At 38.5% G+C, this 14662-nt stretch overlaps 1 protein-coding gene across 14 annotated transcripts in view; it reads left to right on the top strand.

Moving 5' to 3' along the window:
* CELF1 (CUGBP Elav-like family member 1) overlaps positions 1-14662 on the top strand; it is a 57745-nt gene that overhangs the window by 37753 nt on the left and 5330 nt on the right. For 8 of the 14 annotated variants that reach the window (XM_084287668.1, XM_084287667.1, XM_084287678.1 and 5 more), the window contains 5 exons: positions 1753-1881; positions 7229-7342; positions 7516-7701; positions 8940-9083; positions 10547-10715. In XM_084287668.1, the coding sequence (XP_084143794.1) occupies positions 1753-1881; positions 7229-7342; positions 7516-7701; positions 8940-9083; positions 10547-10674 (701 nt within the window). In that variant the 3' untranslated portion in view covers positions 10675-10715. The remainder of the gene's footprint in view (positions 1-1752; positions 1882-7228; positions 7343-7515; positions 7702-8939; positions 9084-10546; positions 10716-14662) is intronic. The other 6 variants (XM_084287670.1, XM_084287669.1, XM_084287677.1 and 3 more) reach the window with 1 other exon arrangement.

Here is a 14662-nt window from a genome sequence, read left to right as displayed (position 1 = left end):
AGTCAGTGATAAAGGGGAAAAATAGTATAGCAGTTTGTATTTATTGTCACAACGATATGGATGTTAGGGTGGCCCAGATAGATAAGGTTGTATATGGAATTTTCAGGGTATTTCTGACTTTGCTATAAATTTAAAAAAATAAATAAATAAAATGAGAACCCTAGCATATAAGTAGCATGTTTCATGGTGTTTTGAAAGAATTATTCCAAGTCTATGGCTCTACACAGGAAGAGTTTGTTTCAAAGTCCCATTAATATTTTACTTGATTGCCTTTCCTGAAATTCTTAGAAAAATAAGCAGGTAATTAGATCCCACTCTGTATTAGGCTTATAGACAAAATTTAATCTTGACCCTATTTGAAAGCAGATGGGAAAACAATGTGATGACAAGAAAACAGGTGCAGCATGTACATGCCAAACTGCTTCAGAAAGGAAGCAAGCTGCTCTGTTCTTCACAAGCTCTAACACTTGCAGTTTTAACCCTCTGTAGCACAATAACAAAAACAACAAAAAAAACCTTGTTGGTTTTAACTTCATACTTTTATGTTACAATTGCACCTTAAAGAATATAAACAATATCAGGATCCTCATGTTTGGGGCACTAAATATGATTAAAGATACAGACCTGATCACAAAGAGAGAACAATTAGAGGGGGGGGGGAAAAAAAGAGGAAAAAAAAATACTAAAAGCAGTAGAAGCTACTTAGAGAACGAACAGTTTATGCTGCACTGCCGTTTACATTCTTATGTTGTGTTTGCACACTTAAAGTGCAAAACTGAGACTTTAATTGGTAGGTGTGCATTATCACCAAGTACTCATCTTCCAAAAGATGAGGAGCTGGATCTACTTAAGACATTTGGATAATGTTACATGAATGATGACAATTAAAATTTCTTGTGGAGATGTGAAAGGGAAATAAGGGAAAGGAAAGAGAAGCAGAAATGGAAGATTGGAGCTAGCCTGCTGAAGGTTAAATTATAACTCAAAATGAAGATGAGTCAGATGAGTAAATGACCAGTAAAAGTTCATCGGCTCTTCTTCCTCCCACTGGTATTCCTGGCAGTTTACCTACAACCTGCCTGATGTTTTCCATTTTCCTTACCACCTTTGTTTGACCAGCTGGCTAGCCTGTGCATACAGTAGGTGATTTTGTGGTCAGGAATTTTGCCACTCAACACTGTTTTACAATTTATTGTTGCTTCTTGTCTGCCAAGGAGACCAGATAAAGCATGCTGATATTCAGCTGATGGCAGTTTAAAGGTGTGACGCTGGCTACTGTGTTTTGTAGGCCTTCTTGAAAGAATTCTGCAGTTGTTGCTGCTCCCCTGTAGAGAGGAGAGGGATATGAGACAAGATGAGGTTATTAGCCTGGTGTATAGACAAGTTCTATGGCTTGTAGATGAGCTGTTATACCCTGTCTTAACTGTCCAAAGCAGTTAAAACTGCTATGCTTTTATGACTGTACATAACACTGCCTGAAAATGTCTGTGCTCTGGAGTCTACATCTGGGACTGTGACTACTTGGTCTTTTAGAGAAATCATCCTTCTGGGCAAAAAATACATTTCATTTTAGTTGTAACACGGAATCACAATGTAGAAGAGATCGGTAACTGGTACTGAAGTCTGTTGTTTTTAAGCTCCTGCCCATTACCACAAATCCCATTATGATGTGCTGAGGTTACTGGATTTGTTAGTTTTGGATGATGGTGGCTATTGTAGGAGAAACTCTGTGTATTCTTCAATGTGTTGCAGGACTGAATGCGATGCAGTTGCAGAACCTGGCTGCATTAGCAGCTGCAGCCAGTGCAGCTCAGAATACACCAAGTGGCACCGCTGCACTCACTTCCTCCAGCAGTCCCCTGAGTGTGCTCACCAGCTCAGGTAAGAGACGGCCTGTGTTGTAGTGTGTTATGGCATGGGTTGCTCTGGGAGTCTTTTCAGGATAAATGTCATCTGTTTTGTTCATCTCTGTCATGTCAGTTCTTTAACAGATAAGGAGATTTTCTTGTAAATTTACTGGTGTTTGTTTAGGGTAGGTATCTTTGTCACCAGCAAAGTGTGTGTGTTTTTGTTTGTTTGTTTGTTTGCTTGTTTTTTAACTCACTGTATTCCTGGTAAGGTTAATTTAGAGTAAAAAGGATTTTTAAGGTTATCGTGAAGCAGAAAGGTAGGTGACCTCTTTCCAGTAATTTTACTACAGTCTCATCACATCTGTAGTTTCTCTGTGAATTCAGACAGGTATGTAGCAGATGTACCCTCTTCCTGTGGACATGGGGAACATAGGATGCTTTAAGCAGGAAGTAATGCATTCTGTGCAGTAGGAAAGACAGCTTTATGTTCCTCTGGCATTACTGAAAAGGATACTACAGCTGCCTCACAGAAGCAAAATACACAGTTTGATAGAACACTTATTGGAAAGAGGTTGTCTGGAACTGATTTTATCAGTTACACTTCAAAAATCAGTATCTTGCTCTTCCATTCTATTTGTGTTTTTTTTTTCTTTAGGTCATGTACGTTATCCAGAGAGACTAGGATGTCTGAACAGTGTTCTTTTGCCACCTTATTGTTAAATGTGATTATTATTTACAACAAATAAAAAAAAAAAAAAGTAACTTTGCTCACATCAGACATGGTAAACTTCTATCGCAAATGTGGGTCAGAATCCTACTCAATTATATTTCTATCCTATTTTCAGTTATTTCTAAATCCTGACATGGGAAGAGAGGCCCTGTATTTTTAGGGTGTCAGTTTTCCAGCATGTATAGAGTGATACGTAGGTTTATTTCTTCATAAAAATCCAGATTGCTTATCTAGTTCTGAAATACAGCCTACGAAGTTGACAACCTCACATGTAATCGTGAGACTCCAAAGGAGGTGCTTATTAGGGGTCTTTTAGACTGCCCCAGGTAGCTTTTTGTATTACGTAGGAAGACCAAGGAACTAGGTGAAGAGATGATAAGGAGATTATAAGGGAAAGCTGTTTAGAAGACCTTAGGTCACATGATCAGGAGTTAAGCTCTGGGTGTTTTGCGCAGTTTTCTACTTAGAGAAATTCCTGAGAGAGAATTCAGCTGAGTCTTCTGTTGGTATACAGGCAGTTTTTGTTTGTTTTTTAATATAAAAACTTTGTGGTCTGCAGTCCTTGAAGATAAAGTTTCAAAATAAAGTTTCAGAATTTATCTTGGGTACCAGCTATGGTATCCTATTCTATAATTAAGAAAGAAACGACTACACAACAACAAAAAAAAACACCACAGAGTTGAGGCTGTAGAAGAGCTACATTTACAGTCCATTACTACTGCTTCATTGTAGAGAAAGCATGGAAGTGAATGTAACTGAGAATTTCTCCCATATCTCTTCATGCAGTAGCAGCGCTGGAATTGCCAGGTTATAATTGGCTATGCCTGATGTTTAGAACCAAGCTTTCCTTGTTGGCTCTGTCATTTACTGACTGCAGCAAGTTTGTTCTATCTGTTGAGGAGGGCAAGGGGACTGGTAGGCAGGTTTTGAGGTTAGTGTCAGGCGTACTAGAAAAGGTAGAGCCAGTTTCTTCTTGGAAGAAGTGTACAGTGGAAGGACAAGGACAGTGAACACAAACTGCAGCAGAGAAAAATCTGGTCGTAAAAGAAAAACATGGTTAAAGTCATTAAGCACAAAAACCAGGTGTCAGTGTGGCTGTGGAATTTCCATCAGTTTAGAAGTTCAGAATTCAGTTGGAAAGGTCCTTGAAGAGGCTTACCTAAATGGGAGGTTAGACCAGGTTTGAGCAGACAGTTGGACTAAATAATCCACAAAGGTCCCTTTTAACTGAAGTTATGCTATAATTTGTGATTCTTTGGGACTGCTTTCCCTTCTGTGGATTTCAGCAGTCACACAGCACCCTGCAGGTGTCATTTCCTTCAGAGAGAGGCATCTTAGGACTGGGTTCCCCTTCTGGTCACACCGTTGGAGAGCTAGGGGTGGGGAACAGCAGTCAATTTTTAAGTGCCACCTGTGCTGAATCCAAACAACTTTTTGATGGCCAGTTGCATCAATAAATGCTTGTGTGTCACCGGTTGAGTGATCGTGATGTGTCACTTGAATTAATACCCTATACACATGTAGTAGTTTACTCTTCGCAGGCTTCTAATGTGAAGCAGTCACTATTGTATTGCTCTTAAAACATAATTTCAAGTATAATTTTAAAAACTAGAGATTATCTTTGTTCAAAAGAAGTTCAAAAATGAAATTTGGAGGATATATGGTCTATATGTAGTCAATGAGCAATCAAACTCTTAAATGGTTTCAGGGGCTTTTCATTAAAGCTATTAATATTCTTCACATTTTAAAACTGAATTGAAAAGAAAGTTTCAATGTATATAGATAGCATTCAGTCTCATGATACTTCTCATAAGTACAAAGCATGGTGGCTTTTCACTCTGAATTAGCTATTATCTCTTAAAAAATCAAACTTATAATTGTCTTTTGATTAATATTTGTATGTGCATTCACATTGTATTTACATGGAATATTGTTAAAACTCCACAGTATTCAGAGCATCCCTCTTGAACCATACCTAGACCCACTTTCACAAGATGGTTGATGTTCTTACCCTAGTTTTATCTTTGCTAGCTATTCTTTACTACCTGTCAAAAATTTCTGAAAACCCTTCGTTTCTTCAGTTAACAATCTTACAGTAAGCTTTTTTAGTTAAGTATAATTCAGTAGACTGATTAAAAAAAATATATTCAGTAGTAAGCAAGAAGGAAATAAACAACAGCAACAAAATAGAGAAATAATGTTAGGGATAGGAATGGAGTAAAGCACATGTATAAACCTATATTGGTTTTCCATTTCCATTGCTGTGGGCTGTTTTCAAATCTAAAATAATATATGAGAACTACAAAAACAGAAAAAGAGAGAGAATGACTAGAACTGCAGAATTCTTTCCCTATTCGGTGCAACTAGGGAGAAACTTATGTAGGAGTTGGATATGACAGAAGCCTACAAGTGTATTAGTGGTGTGACAAAGATGAATTGGGATAGACTGGCTGCTAGATATTCCAAGATGAGAATTACAGGATATCAACTGAAGTTACGAGCTGACAGCTCAAAAATGAAAAGATGTATTCTTTTGCATAGTGCATGCACTAAGTGGCAGAAGTCAGTGGCTCAGAATATAGTACAGTACAAAAAAAAAATAAAATTGTGTTCAAAATGCACTGTAATTAATGAGTGAAAATCGTAACTTAAATGCAAAGATGTTGCCATTGACTGAACAAGTCTTAGAGCCACAGATTGCTGGAACCTATGAGACCATACCGAAGAAGTATTGTTTTGTAATTGCCATGTATTTTTGCTCATCTATTATTTATATACCTTTTGTCATCATTAGAATGTGCTTTGCTGACTCAGTGCAGCAATTGGTATATACATGTGATTAAAAAAAATGCAAGTATTAAATTTTCTCAGTGTTTTCAAGCCAAATTATCTCATATTAAAGATTTTCTTGTTTTGCTTAAACAGATGTCTGTTAAGCTAGCTAAACTAAAATAACCGTGTTCAGCTTTTTGCAGTGGTTTAAATTAATTGATTTAAAATCACAACCTTTTTGAAGATGGGAAAGGATCCATTCTCTTTTACTTTGCTCTCTAGCCTTGGCTCTATTCTTTTTTTCCCATGCTGCTACTTGTTCTTTTCTTTTGAAATAGTGTTCTCATCTGTCGAATGAAGTGTCTGCTTGAATTATGGAGATTAGCAATGAAGTGCTGCAGAAACAAGTGATACTCTAAAATCAAGGCAGCTGTATCATTTCTGAATGCTGGCTTTTATTCAGCCAGCTGTTCTGTTTTTCTACCAACTTGAGAATTACTCTAACTTGTTCTCTGTATTTTATTTTTTTACAACATTTAATATGCTACTGACAGACAGGAAGTGTCTTCCTTTCTTTGGAGTTAGCATCTTGAAATACAGCTTATCAATGTCTTCTAGACATTGTCTTTCAATTTCTGACTTGTTAAGAGTTTGTCTAGAACTTTTCACAGAGTAGGCTTGTCCTTTCCTCTGTCAGCACAAAAAGTGAACTGTAATACAAAGTGCAGCTCCCTGGGTTCTCATGCAGTTTTCATTGGGTACAAGAGCACGCTTTTGCCGTGGCTTGTTAGGTAAGTTTGCAGTATCCCATTTAAACAGTTACCACATTCCACTCCAGAAGAGACATGGTGAAACATATATAAATTGATGGATATATAGTGTATGTAAATCTGCTTGAAAGACGATAACAATTATTTTCAAAGTTTTAATGGATAAATGCTGCATACTGAGAATTACAAAGAATGAGAAGGAAACTGAAAATGCTTGAATTTCGATTCTTTTGTTACCTACTTGATATAAGTCATAAGTTTTTATGTTTGACTTGAGAACTTTGACGTAAGTTCTGTTACCCACACAGATATAAATTCCTCTCAAAGGACTATGAGATGCTTTTACTGCTCCAGTTTTCAGTTCTAACTCTACCTATTGCAGAACGTGGCAGGCCATCTAAGCCAGCAGTCTGCTAGGGAGTGCATCTGTAGACTTCACTTACTGAGGTAAAAATGGTTGAAGGTGTTAGTGATACAGTCAACAGAGGATTGGCTCTATATTTTAGGTCTGTGTTCCAAATCTTTTCTTGGCCATAGCCCCAGCTGCTGCAGTAGGATTTTTTTAATGGAAAATTATTTAATGTGTCAGAATAATTTGAGCATCTGCTGTTTCTGCTCTGGCGGTATGGGAAAACCATATGTTCAGTCTGACTGGAGTTTTCTTTAATGTTGCTAATATCTGTGTGTCAGGTCTTTTTCACCTTATGTGGTGTGTCAAGGTTTGATGTTAATATATAGCAATTCTTACTCATTTCAGGCAGCAGTAATAAGCATTGCTGCTAGTTACTTTGACTGAGATACAAAATTTAGCTGATGATCGTATTTTGATTGAATGCCTTACACTTGATTAAATTAGTACTGTTGCAAAAAGTGGATGTTGTTAGGAAGCAGATTTTTTTCCAAAAAAGGGATTAGATACAAGGGGTTAGATACAAGTGGTGTGATCAATCAAGTTGTGTGGGCTTAGGATGGCTTTATTGACAGAGTCTTCTCTTTTGCCTTAGTCTGTTGTGTGCTAGCTTTTCTTGCAGAAATGATTTAATGAAGAAGTTGAGTTTTCAGAACCAAAAAGTATTGTTTGGAGATTAATTATCTTATTTTAATAGCAGGTTCCTCACCTAGCTCCAGTAGCAGCTCCTCTGTTAATCCCATGGCTTCTCTTGGAGCACTGCAGACACTGGCAGGGGCTACAGCAGGCCTGAATGTTAGCTCTCTAGCAGGTAAGCTGTGTGTTGTGGTGGGCTGGGGGAATAGCTGATTATCATTCCTCAAGTTGTGCTAGTTCTGTTTTAACATGTTCCTTTTCTTTTTATAGTAGTGTGGAGTATTGAAAGATAATGGTTTTGACTTGATGGCACTACTTAGTCATCTTTACTTCCTCTTTCTTATACAGGAATGGCAGCCTTAAATGGAGGACTTGGCAGTGGTGGTCTCTCAAATGGGACAGGTAGCACAATGGAAGCCCTCACGCAGGCTTATTCTGGAATCCAGCAATATGCTGCTGCTGCATTGCCCACGCTCTATAACCAGAGTCTCTTAACACAACAAAGTATTGGTGCAGCAGGAAGTCAAAAAGAAGGTAGGCAGAAAGTTGTACACCTCGAGAGGGCTTCTTAAAAGGGCAAGACCAACTGCCTTCGTAGAATCATAGAATGGCTTGGGTTGGAAGGAACGTCAAAGATAATCTAACTCCAGCTCCCCTGCTGTGGGCAGGGATGCCACCTGCTAGATCAGGTTGCTCAGGGCTTCACCCATTTTGGTCCTGAATGCTTTCAGGGATGGGTCATCCACTACTTCACTGGGTAACCTGTTCCAGTGCCTCACCACCCTCTGAGTGAAGAATTTCCTCATAATGTCTAATTAAATCTCCCCTCTCAGTTTAAAACCATTCCTTCCCCCTTGTCCTGTCATTGTCTATCTGAGCAAAAAGTTGCTCTCCGTCTTAACACTTTAAGTATTAAAGCACCTTAAAAATATTGAAAAGCTGCAATGAGGTCTCCCCGGTGACTTACCCTATGTGCAGAGCTTTAATTTCATGGCATTGCTTAGAATAATAGTTATTGGGGGGGGGGGGGGGAAAAAGGAAGGAAAGCCTGTGAGGTCCCTCTAAGGGCTGTCCAAAGTAGTTATTATACAGGCAGTGTTTAGTATTCAGTAGTATTTAACTAGCCTTAAATGCTTAGTAATAGTCCCCATCCTTTTTCTTGGGGGAGGGTATGGGTCCTCAGCCTGACAAATCCCATTGTCAGAAAATCAGTTTTTTTATTTTATTTCCTTGGTATTTCTAAATGTGAACTCCAGTGTCTTTGTTCTTCATCTCTTCCCTTAGATCCTTACTGCTGATCTCTTCACTCTTCAATTTCTGAATCAATTTAACATGTAGTGTAAAAAAAAGAAGAATATAGGAGTAAATTTTCAGCAGAATGTAGGATGATGATAAGGAAAGAATGTGAGATTACTTGTAATCTGATTATTTTGTTTCTGTTGAGATCTACATAGTTTCTTTAGACAACAAAATAAGCTCAAGTTTATTGTTCAGCTTTTGTTACAACTAGGATCTGTGAACCAGTTTTCGTAGGATGTGGAAATTACAAGCAAAAATGGTGGAGAAAGAGCTAGAATTACATGAATGCCCCATCTCAGCAAAGGATCAGGTTGATTTATTCTGGAATCAAGTACTCTATAGAAGTGCATACAGCAATGTCATTGTTTTCACTAGAAGATTTGACTTGAATGGCTCTTTCACTTTTTTTTTGTGAAGTAGGCCTACGTTATTTATTCTTTTTCTGAGTTTATATTCCTACTTGTTGCTTAAAGGTCCAGAGGGAGCCAATCTGTTTATCTACCATCTCCCCCAGGAGTTTGGGGATCAGGATCTTCTTCAGATGTTCATGCCATTTGGAAATGTCGTCTCTGCCAAGGTTTTCATTGATAAGCAGACCAATCTAAGCAAGTGTTTTGGTACGTTGGGTCTATCTGTAGAGGGATGGCTTCTTTCTAGTAATCTTTTCCAGCATATTGTTATGTCTACTTTGGTACAGCTCCTTCTCTCCTTCCTTTCTCTTTTCAAGAACTGTTTATGTTGCTACGTATGTTACTACATAATCATTATGAATTATTTCTATTTTTATGAAAGGTACCATACATTATGGGAGCACTGAACTCTCATGCTCTATAAATGTTTTGAAGGCATTTTTTAAAGCTTCCTCCTAATACTTGAAACCTTGGTAACTGAAGAACTATTTCAGCTGTTATGTACTACCTAAATTTGGTTGCATTCCTTACCCTAATTTTCTTTTAATTAGTATGTGTTTAGACTGGAGATGCATCAGGGCAAGAAATTTAAACAAAAAATATAAATCGTGTCATGCTACTTTTACTATCCAAATAGATTATTTTCAGTTAACTGCTAAAGTCTGTGTTGTGAGCAAAAGACATATTCTTCTTTAGCTTGTGAAGCAGAAGATCATGCACGTGGACTGCACAACTCAATGGTTTCATTTTTCACCACTTTGAAAACAACAGAGAGAGAGCAGTGGTAGCATTTTTGTAGTGCTGTAAGCTCTCCTGACTGTGAATAGGAGAGATGAATCTTTATGGTTTCCATAGTATTGTGCCTTCATAATACCATGTGGGGTTTTTTTTAGTATTTTGATGGTCTAAAAGATGTGGAAAAGCTTTTGCCTTGTGAAAACAAAACAAAGACGACAGCAAAAAATACACTGAGCGTCAGGCTGTAACACCTGCATATGGGATGATCTCCCCAGGCAGTGATACCAACCATTGACTAGAGTTATTAAAGTAGTAGGTTTCTTCAAAAACCTTGGGATCTTTATTTAGAGGATGCTCTTCTCCTGGATTGATACACAACTTTTCATAAGACAAAAACTTAACCTTTGGTACAAGTACCATGCTTGCCTTAACAGCTACTTCACTCCAAACTAACCTACTCCTATAATGCCAAGATCATAGAGTCATTTAGGTTGGAAAAGGTCCTTAAGGCCATGGTTGGACTTGATCTTAATACTACCAAGTCTACCACTAAACCATGTCCCTTAAGTGCCACTTGCATGTGACGGTGCTTTCAGTCCTTTACCTTTACTGAACTTGGATAGATTGATGTTTTCCAGGTTTGTTGTTCTCCCAGCTGTAAGATGTTACAGAACAAACATCAGTACTCTTTTTTGTTCTATTGGAAGACAAAAAATATTATTTCAATTTCCTGAGTTGTGTTTATCTTTTGATCGAAGTTCCGTACATCAGAAAACAAATCTTTGTCTGAGAGCCCTTAGAGTATTCATAAAAACTTCTTACTAAACAGTTGTGAGCTTTTGTAAATTGCATTTCATGCAAGCTTCTCATACCTTGTGAGTAGCTGTTCTACAACTTTGGCATGCAATAATAACGTATTTCCTTTTCTTCAGGTTTTGTAAGTTACGACAATCCTGTCTCTGCACAGGCTGCCATTCAGTCAATGAACGGCTTTCAGATTGGCATGAAGCGTCTGAAAGTACAGCTCAAGCGCTCTAAGAATGACAGCAAGCCATACTGAGCGCCCCTCCCCTCCGGGACTGGAGTGAGAAGGATCTTCTGGTAAGTTGGAGAGGAGCGCACTTAGTGATTCGAAGCCCTAAGGCTGTGTTTTTACAGTCCTGGAAGCTGATCCATGCCGTTCTATCTGGCACATCTTCCCCTGAAGACTCGGCTGCAGCCTCTGCTGAGAATCCTGCTTCGAATGGAGGACGAGTTTGTGCTTTTGTTTCCAGTGTTTTACTTTGGAGTTTAGGTGCCATATCGCTGAGGTTGTTTTTTTTTTTTGTTTTTGTTTTTTTTTTCCCTTATTTGAAGTTTGCTGTGTTTGTAACCAGTGTGTGTTGAGAAGGACCAATGCCAGCTCCTTGGGGGTCGGGAGGTAAGGTTAAGGGAGCCGCGGAAACTGACACCACACTGCCTTGGGGTACAGAGGAGAAGGGGAGGCAGAACTGACACCACACTGCCATGGGGAGAGGAGAGGGGAAAGCAGAAATAACACTGAACAGCTGATGGAAACAAAGATGGGGAAGGAGAACTTAGTCCATCCAAGTTTGGGTGAGCAACGAACCAACTCCAAATAGCCTCTGTCATGCCACACCCACTCTTTTATGCTTCCTTAACTGTATGCCATGGTGGGGAATTAATAAATCATCTCTAAAGCAGGAGACAGATTGGAAGGGTGAACGCATTAACAAGCCAAAGGAAAACTGCAGCTCTGTTTGTTTTCTTGTATATAAAGTAGTGTGTATGTAGCACTGTGAATGTACACAGCACTTTATAAAATTATTAGTTAATGTCTCTGCCCAGAAAACTTCACTATTTACAGTTGAATATTAATGAGATGCAGTGAATTTCTCCCTGTTTAAGAAAACTTATCCTTTATAATTAGCTAGGTTTAGAGAGACATAGGTTAGAGAGTCTAGATGAATACATCTGGGGCTGGAAACAGGAAATTTTTAATCCCTGATAACCTGCAGATTTTTTTTGCCATTTTCTTTTTCCTAACAGTTCATCACATTCTCCATTTCTGTGGAGTAGCATCCTTGTTGCAGAGTATTACTTGGAATTCATTCTGATAAGCATAATATGTGCTGTTTGTTTCTCTATTAAAATGACTGTTAAATTGAGATACAAAGCCCAGAGTTACCCTGAAACAGCTCTTGAGGCTCCTGCTTCATACGTGTTCTTACAGGATTTGCTTTCTCAGTCTTTCTGTTGCAAAGATAATTGCCTATTTAAAAGAAAAAGCAACTAATTTGTGCAGTGAATTAGTCTAGTAATTAGGTATTTCTTTATACTGCAGTTTTCCTTTAAGGTGGTGTGTACCAGTGCTAAACAGGGCTAACACCCATGCTGTGGAACCAGAGCAGAGCATTGAGACATTGCAGTCTTATTCTGCATTTTGGTACTGTTATCTTTTATACTGAAGGAAAATTGAACACAACCCTTCAATTAACACATTTTTTTTGCACACTTCTGAAATTTCTAGTGCATTGCTAAGGGCCTTATACACTGGTTTTAGGGGACTCAGAGGACTTTTGACACTCTGGCCTGAGTTGTTTTAAGAAATCAGTAGAGTCCCATGTTATAATCATCAAAATCCACTTCTGTCACAAGAGGAAGTTTACAATTTCTGTGTGTCTAACAGAATTTCCATTTACCTCATTTTCTCCTCTTCCTTGTTTCCTTTGTATTCCCAGTTGTTGATGCTGTTTCCCAGGGCATAAGCTAACAAACACTGCTGTCTGGGAGCCAGCTGCTAAATAATGTGTGTGGAGTCAGACGTAGGGTTTGGACTGCGTGTTCTGCTCCAGCAGGAGGAGCACTAAACCCATCAAACCTGACTGAGATCATGTTCAGAATCTGTGCACCCACGCGTGGTGGTGTGTCGGGAATGTCATGCATTCCCAGGGATCTCAAACCTCAGAAGTAGAAGGCCTGACCCATAGCATCCAAGAAGAGCCCTTTCCATTGTTAAACTGAAAATCCAACAGTCGATGCCCGTCCACATTGACGGCAGACAGGTAAATCTGTCAGTATTAACACAGATCATTTTGTGGTGGCAAAGGTTCAAAGGCCAGACTGCCAAATTTCCCAGTTATGCTGGCATGTGGTACCCTTCAATGTTAATTATTTGTATCTCTCTAGAAACGTAAACACTTAAGTGAACCATGTACACTTGAATTCTGCACGACGGGAAAGATGTGTCCTGGTTTTCTGAGAAGAGAGTGTTGGAGTGTGAAGGCCTCCAGGGTGATAATGGGATTTTTTTTTATAAATAATATACTTTTCAAAAAAAAAAAAAAAAAGAAAAAAATAGAAAAAAAATAGTTGGGAGCAGCTGCTCCAGGTGCAACCTGCTGTAACCAAGAATGTTGTTTCTATTTTTATAGAAGTTTTATACCGCTCCAGGGTGGAGAATATTTATTACCTAAATTATTTCACTGGAAAAAAAAAAAAAAAGGCCAGGGTTTTGTAGAATCCTGAATGTGATTGTTTTACACACATAATGATGTGCATGATTGAAACTACTGATTTTCAGTGGCCTGTTTGCAGCCCAACAACTGCCAAATGGGGAAGATGAACGCTGTGAACCAGTGGAGGAGAGCACTGTGCTCTGGGGTCTCTACAGTCACTCTTACCTTCTTTGCACCCTACCCCACTGTGCTGAGAACTTTTGTCCTGTTTTTCTTTTAACCTGATGCTCTGGCCTCTTTAGTAGTCATTTCAGTTGTCCAAAATCAGACATTTTAGCTTCTGCATCTTATAGTGTGTCCTCAGTACTGTGACTTACAGATCAAGCTTGGCATTGTTGCAGATAGGTGCGACTCCTGTGGACATGAGGAGATTCACCAGCTGACAATGTGGCTTAGTTTGGTCAGTGACTCCTCCCAGACATAACCACCTTAGACACCTAACTTGGGCTAGCTCTTGTGCCTTACTGGCGTAACTGTATTATAAGTATTGCCAAAAAGAAAATAAACAAAATATCTATGCAGGTTAAATTCTAAAAGATGTGATCCTCAGATGGTTTGAATCAATGCAGTTCTGCTTTCTTCAGCGGAGCTGCATCAGTTTTCACCAGCTGAAGATGTTGCCCTTTTTCTGTATTTGTTTGAGATTTCCCTTTTTTTGGTGTATCAATGTATATGTTGCCAAAGTTAATAAATGTATCAAGTTTGTCACTTGGGCAGATTTTTCTGTTAACAACCGATCAGATAAAGTCAACATTCCTGTGTCTGTTTGGTGGCTGCTGCTGACTATAGAGATTTATGTTCCTCCTGGCTTCAAGTTTTCTTTCTTGTTCGTTGTCAGGAAAGTCTAGGATCTGGGGGGGGCTTGAGGATTCATTTCATTTTTTTTCCTATTTTTAATTCCTTCATGCTCTTATTCAAGCACAAAGCAAATCAGTTAGCTCTTGGGACCTCATGGGGTAAACTGCCCAAATCAAATGAGTTGGTTCTGATGAGCAGCTGGTGTAAAAGAATCTACCAAAATTCTTTGAGTAATGCTCAGAAATAATCCTGATGAGGAAATTGCCTGCAGAACAACAATGTAATAATTTTTAAAATGTGCTAGTATAGGTTAGGAACCATGAGACTGGAAGGGATGTTAGAAAGGAACAAGAAACAGAAGTAACAAAACCATTTGAGGCAAACTTGACTCTGCCCTCAGTATTTTAATGTTGGAAGTTATAATCAGATAGGTTTCTTTATTATAATCTGTTCTTGTGCCAAATGCTTTATTTTCTGGATTGTACAGTAAGAGTTGGACAAGTTCAAATAAATTGCAGAGGGATTGGCTTAACTAGCCCCCTGGGCAAAATATTGTGTAAACTCAAACCAAAGAATCTGAATTTTCTACAACAAAAGCTAGTAAGATGTCTGATAAAATAGAATTACGTGTTACATGTGTCACAAGGAAGTACTTAAGTATTTTCTGGAAGCAAGATGGAAATGCTGGTATATTTCATAGATTTGTCTCAGAAGACCTTTGATTTTACTAGA

The sequence above is a fragment of the Netta rufina genome, assembly GCF_964035555.1.
Source record: "Netta rufina genome assembly, chromosome: 5".
Lineage (NCBI taxonomy): Eukaryota > Metazoa > Chordata > Aves > Anseriformes > Anatidae > Netta > Netta rufina.
Note: the sequence above shows the minus strand (reverse complement) of the source record. Positions and strands in the feature narration are given on the sequence as shown.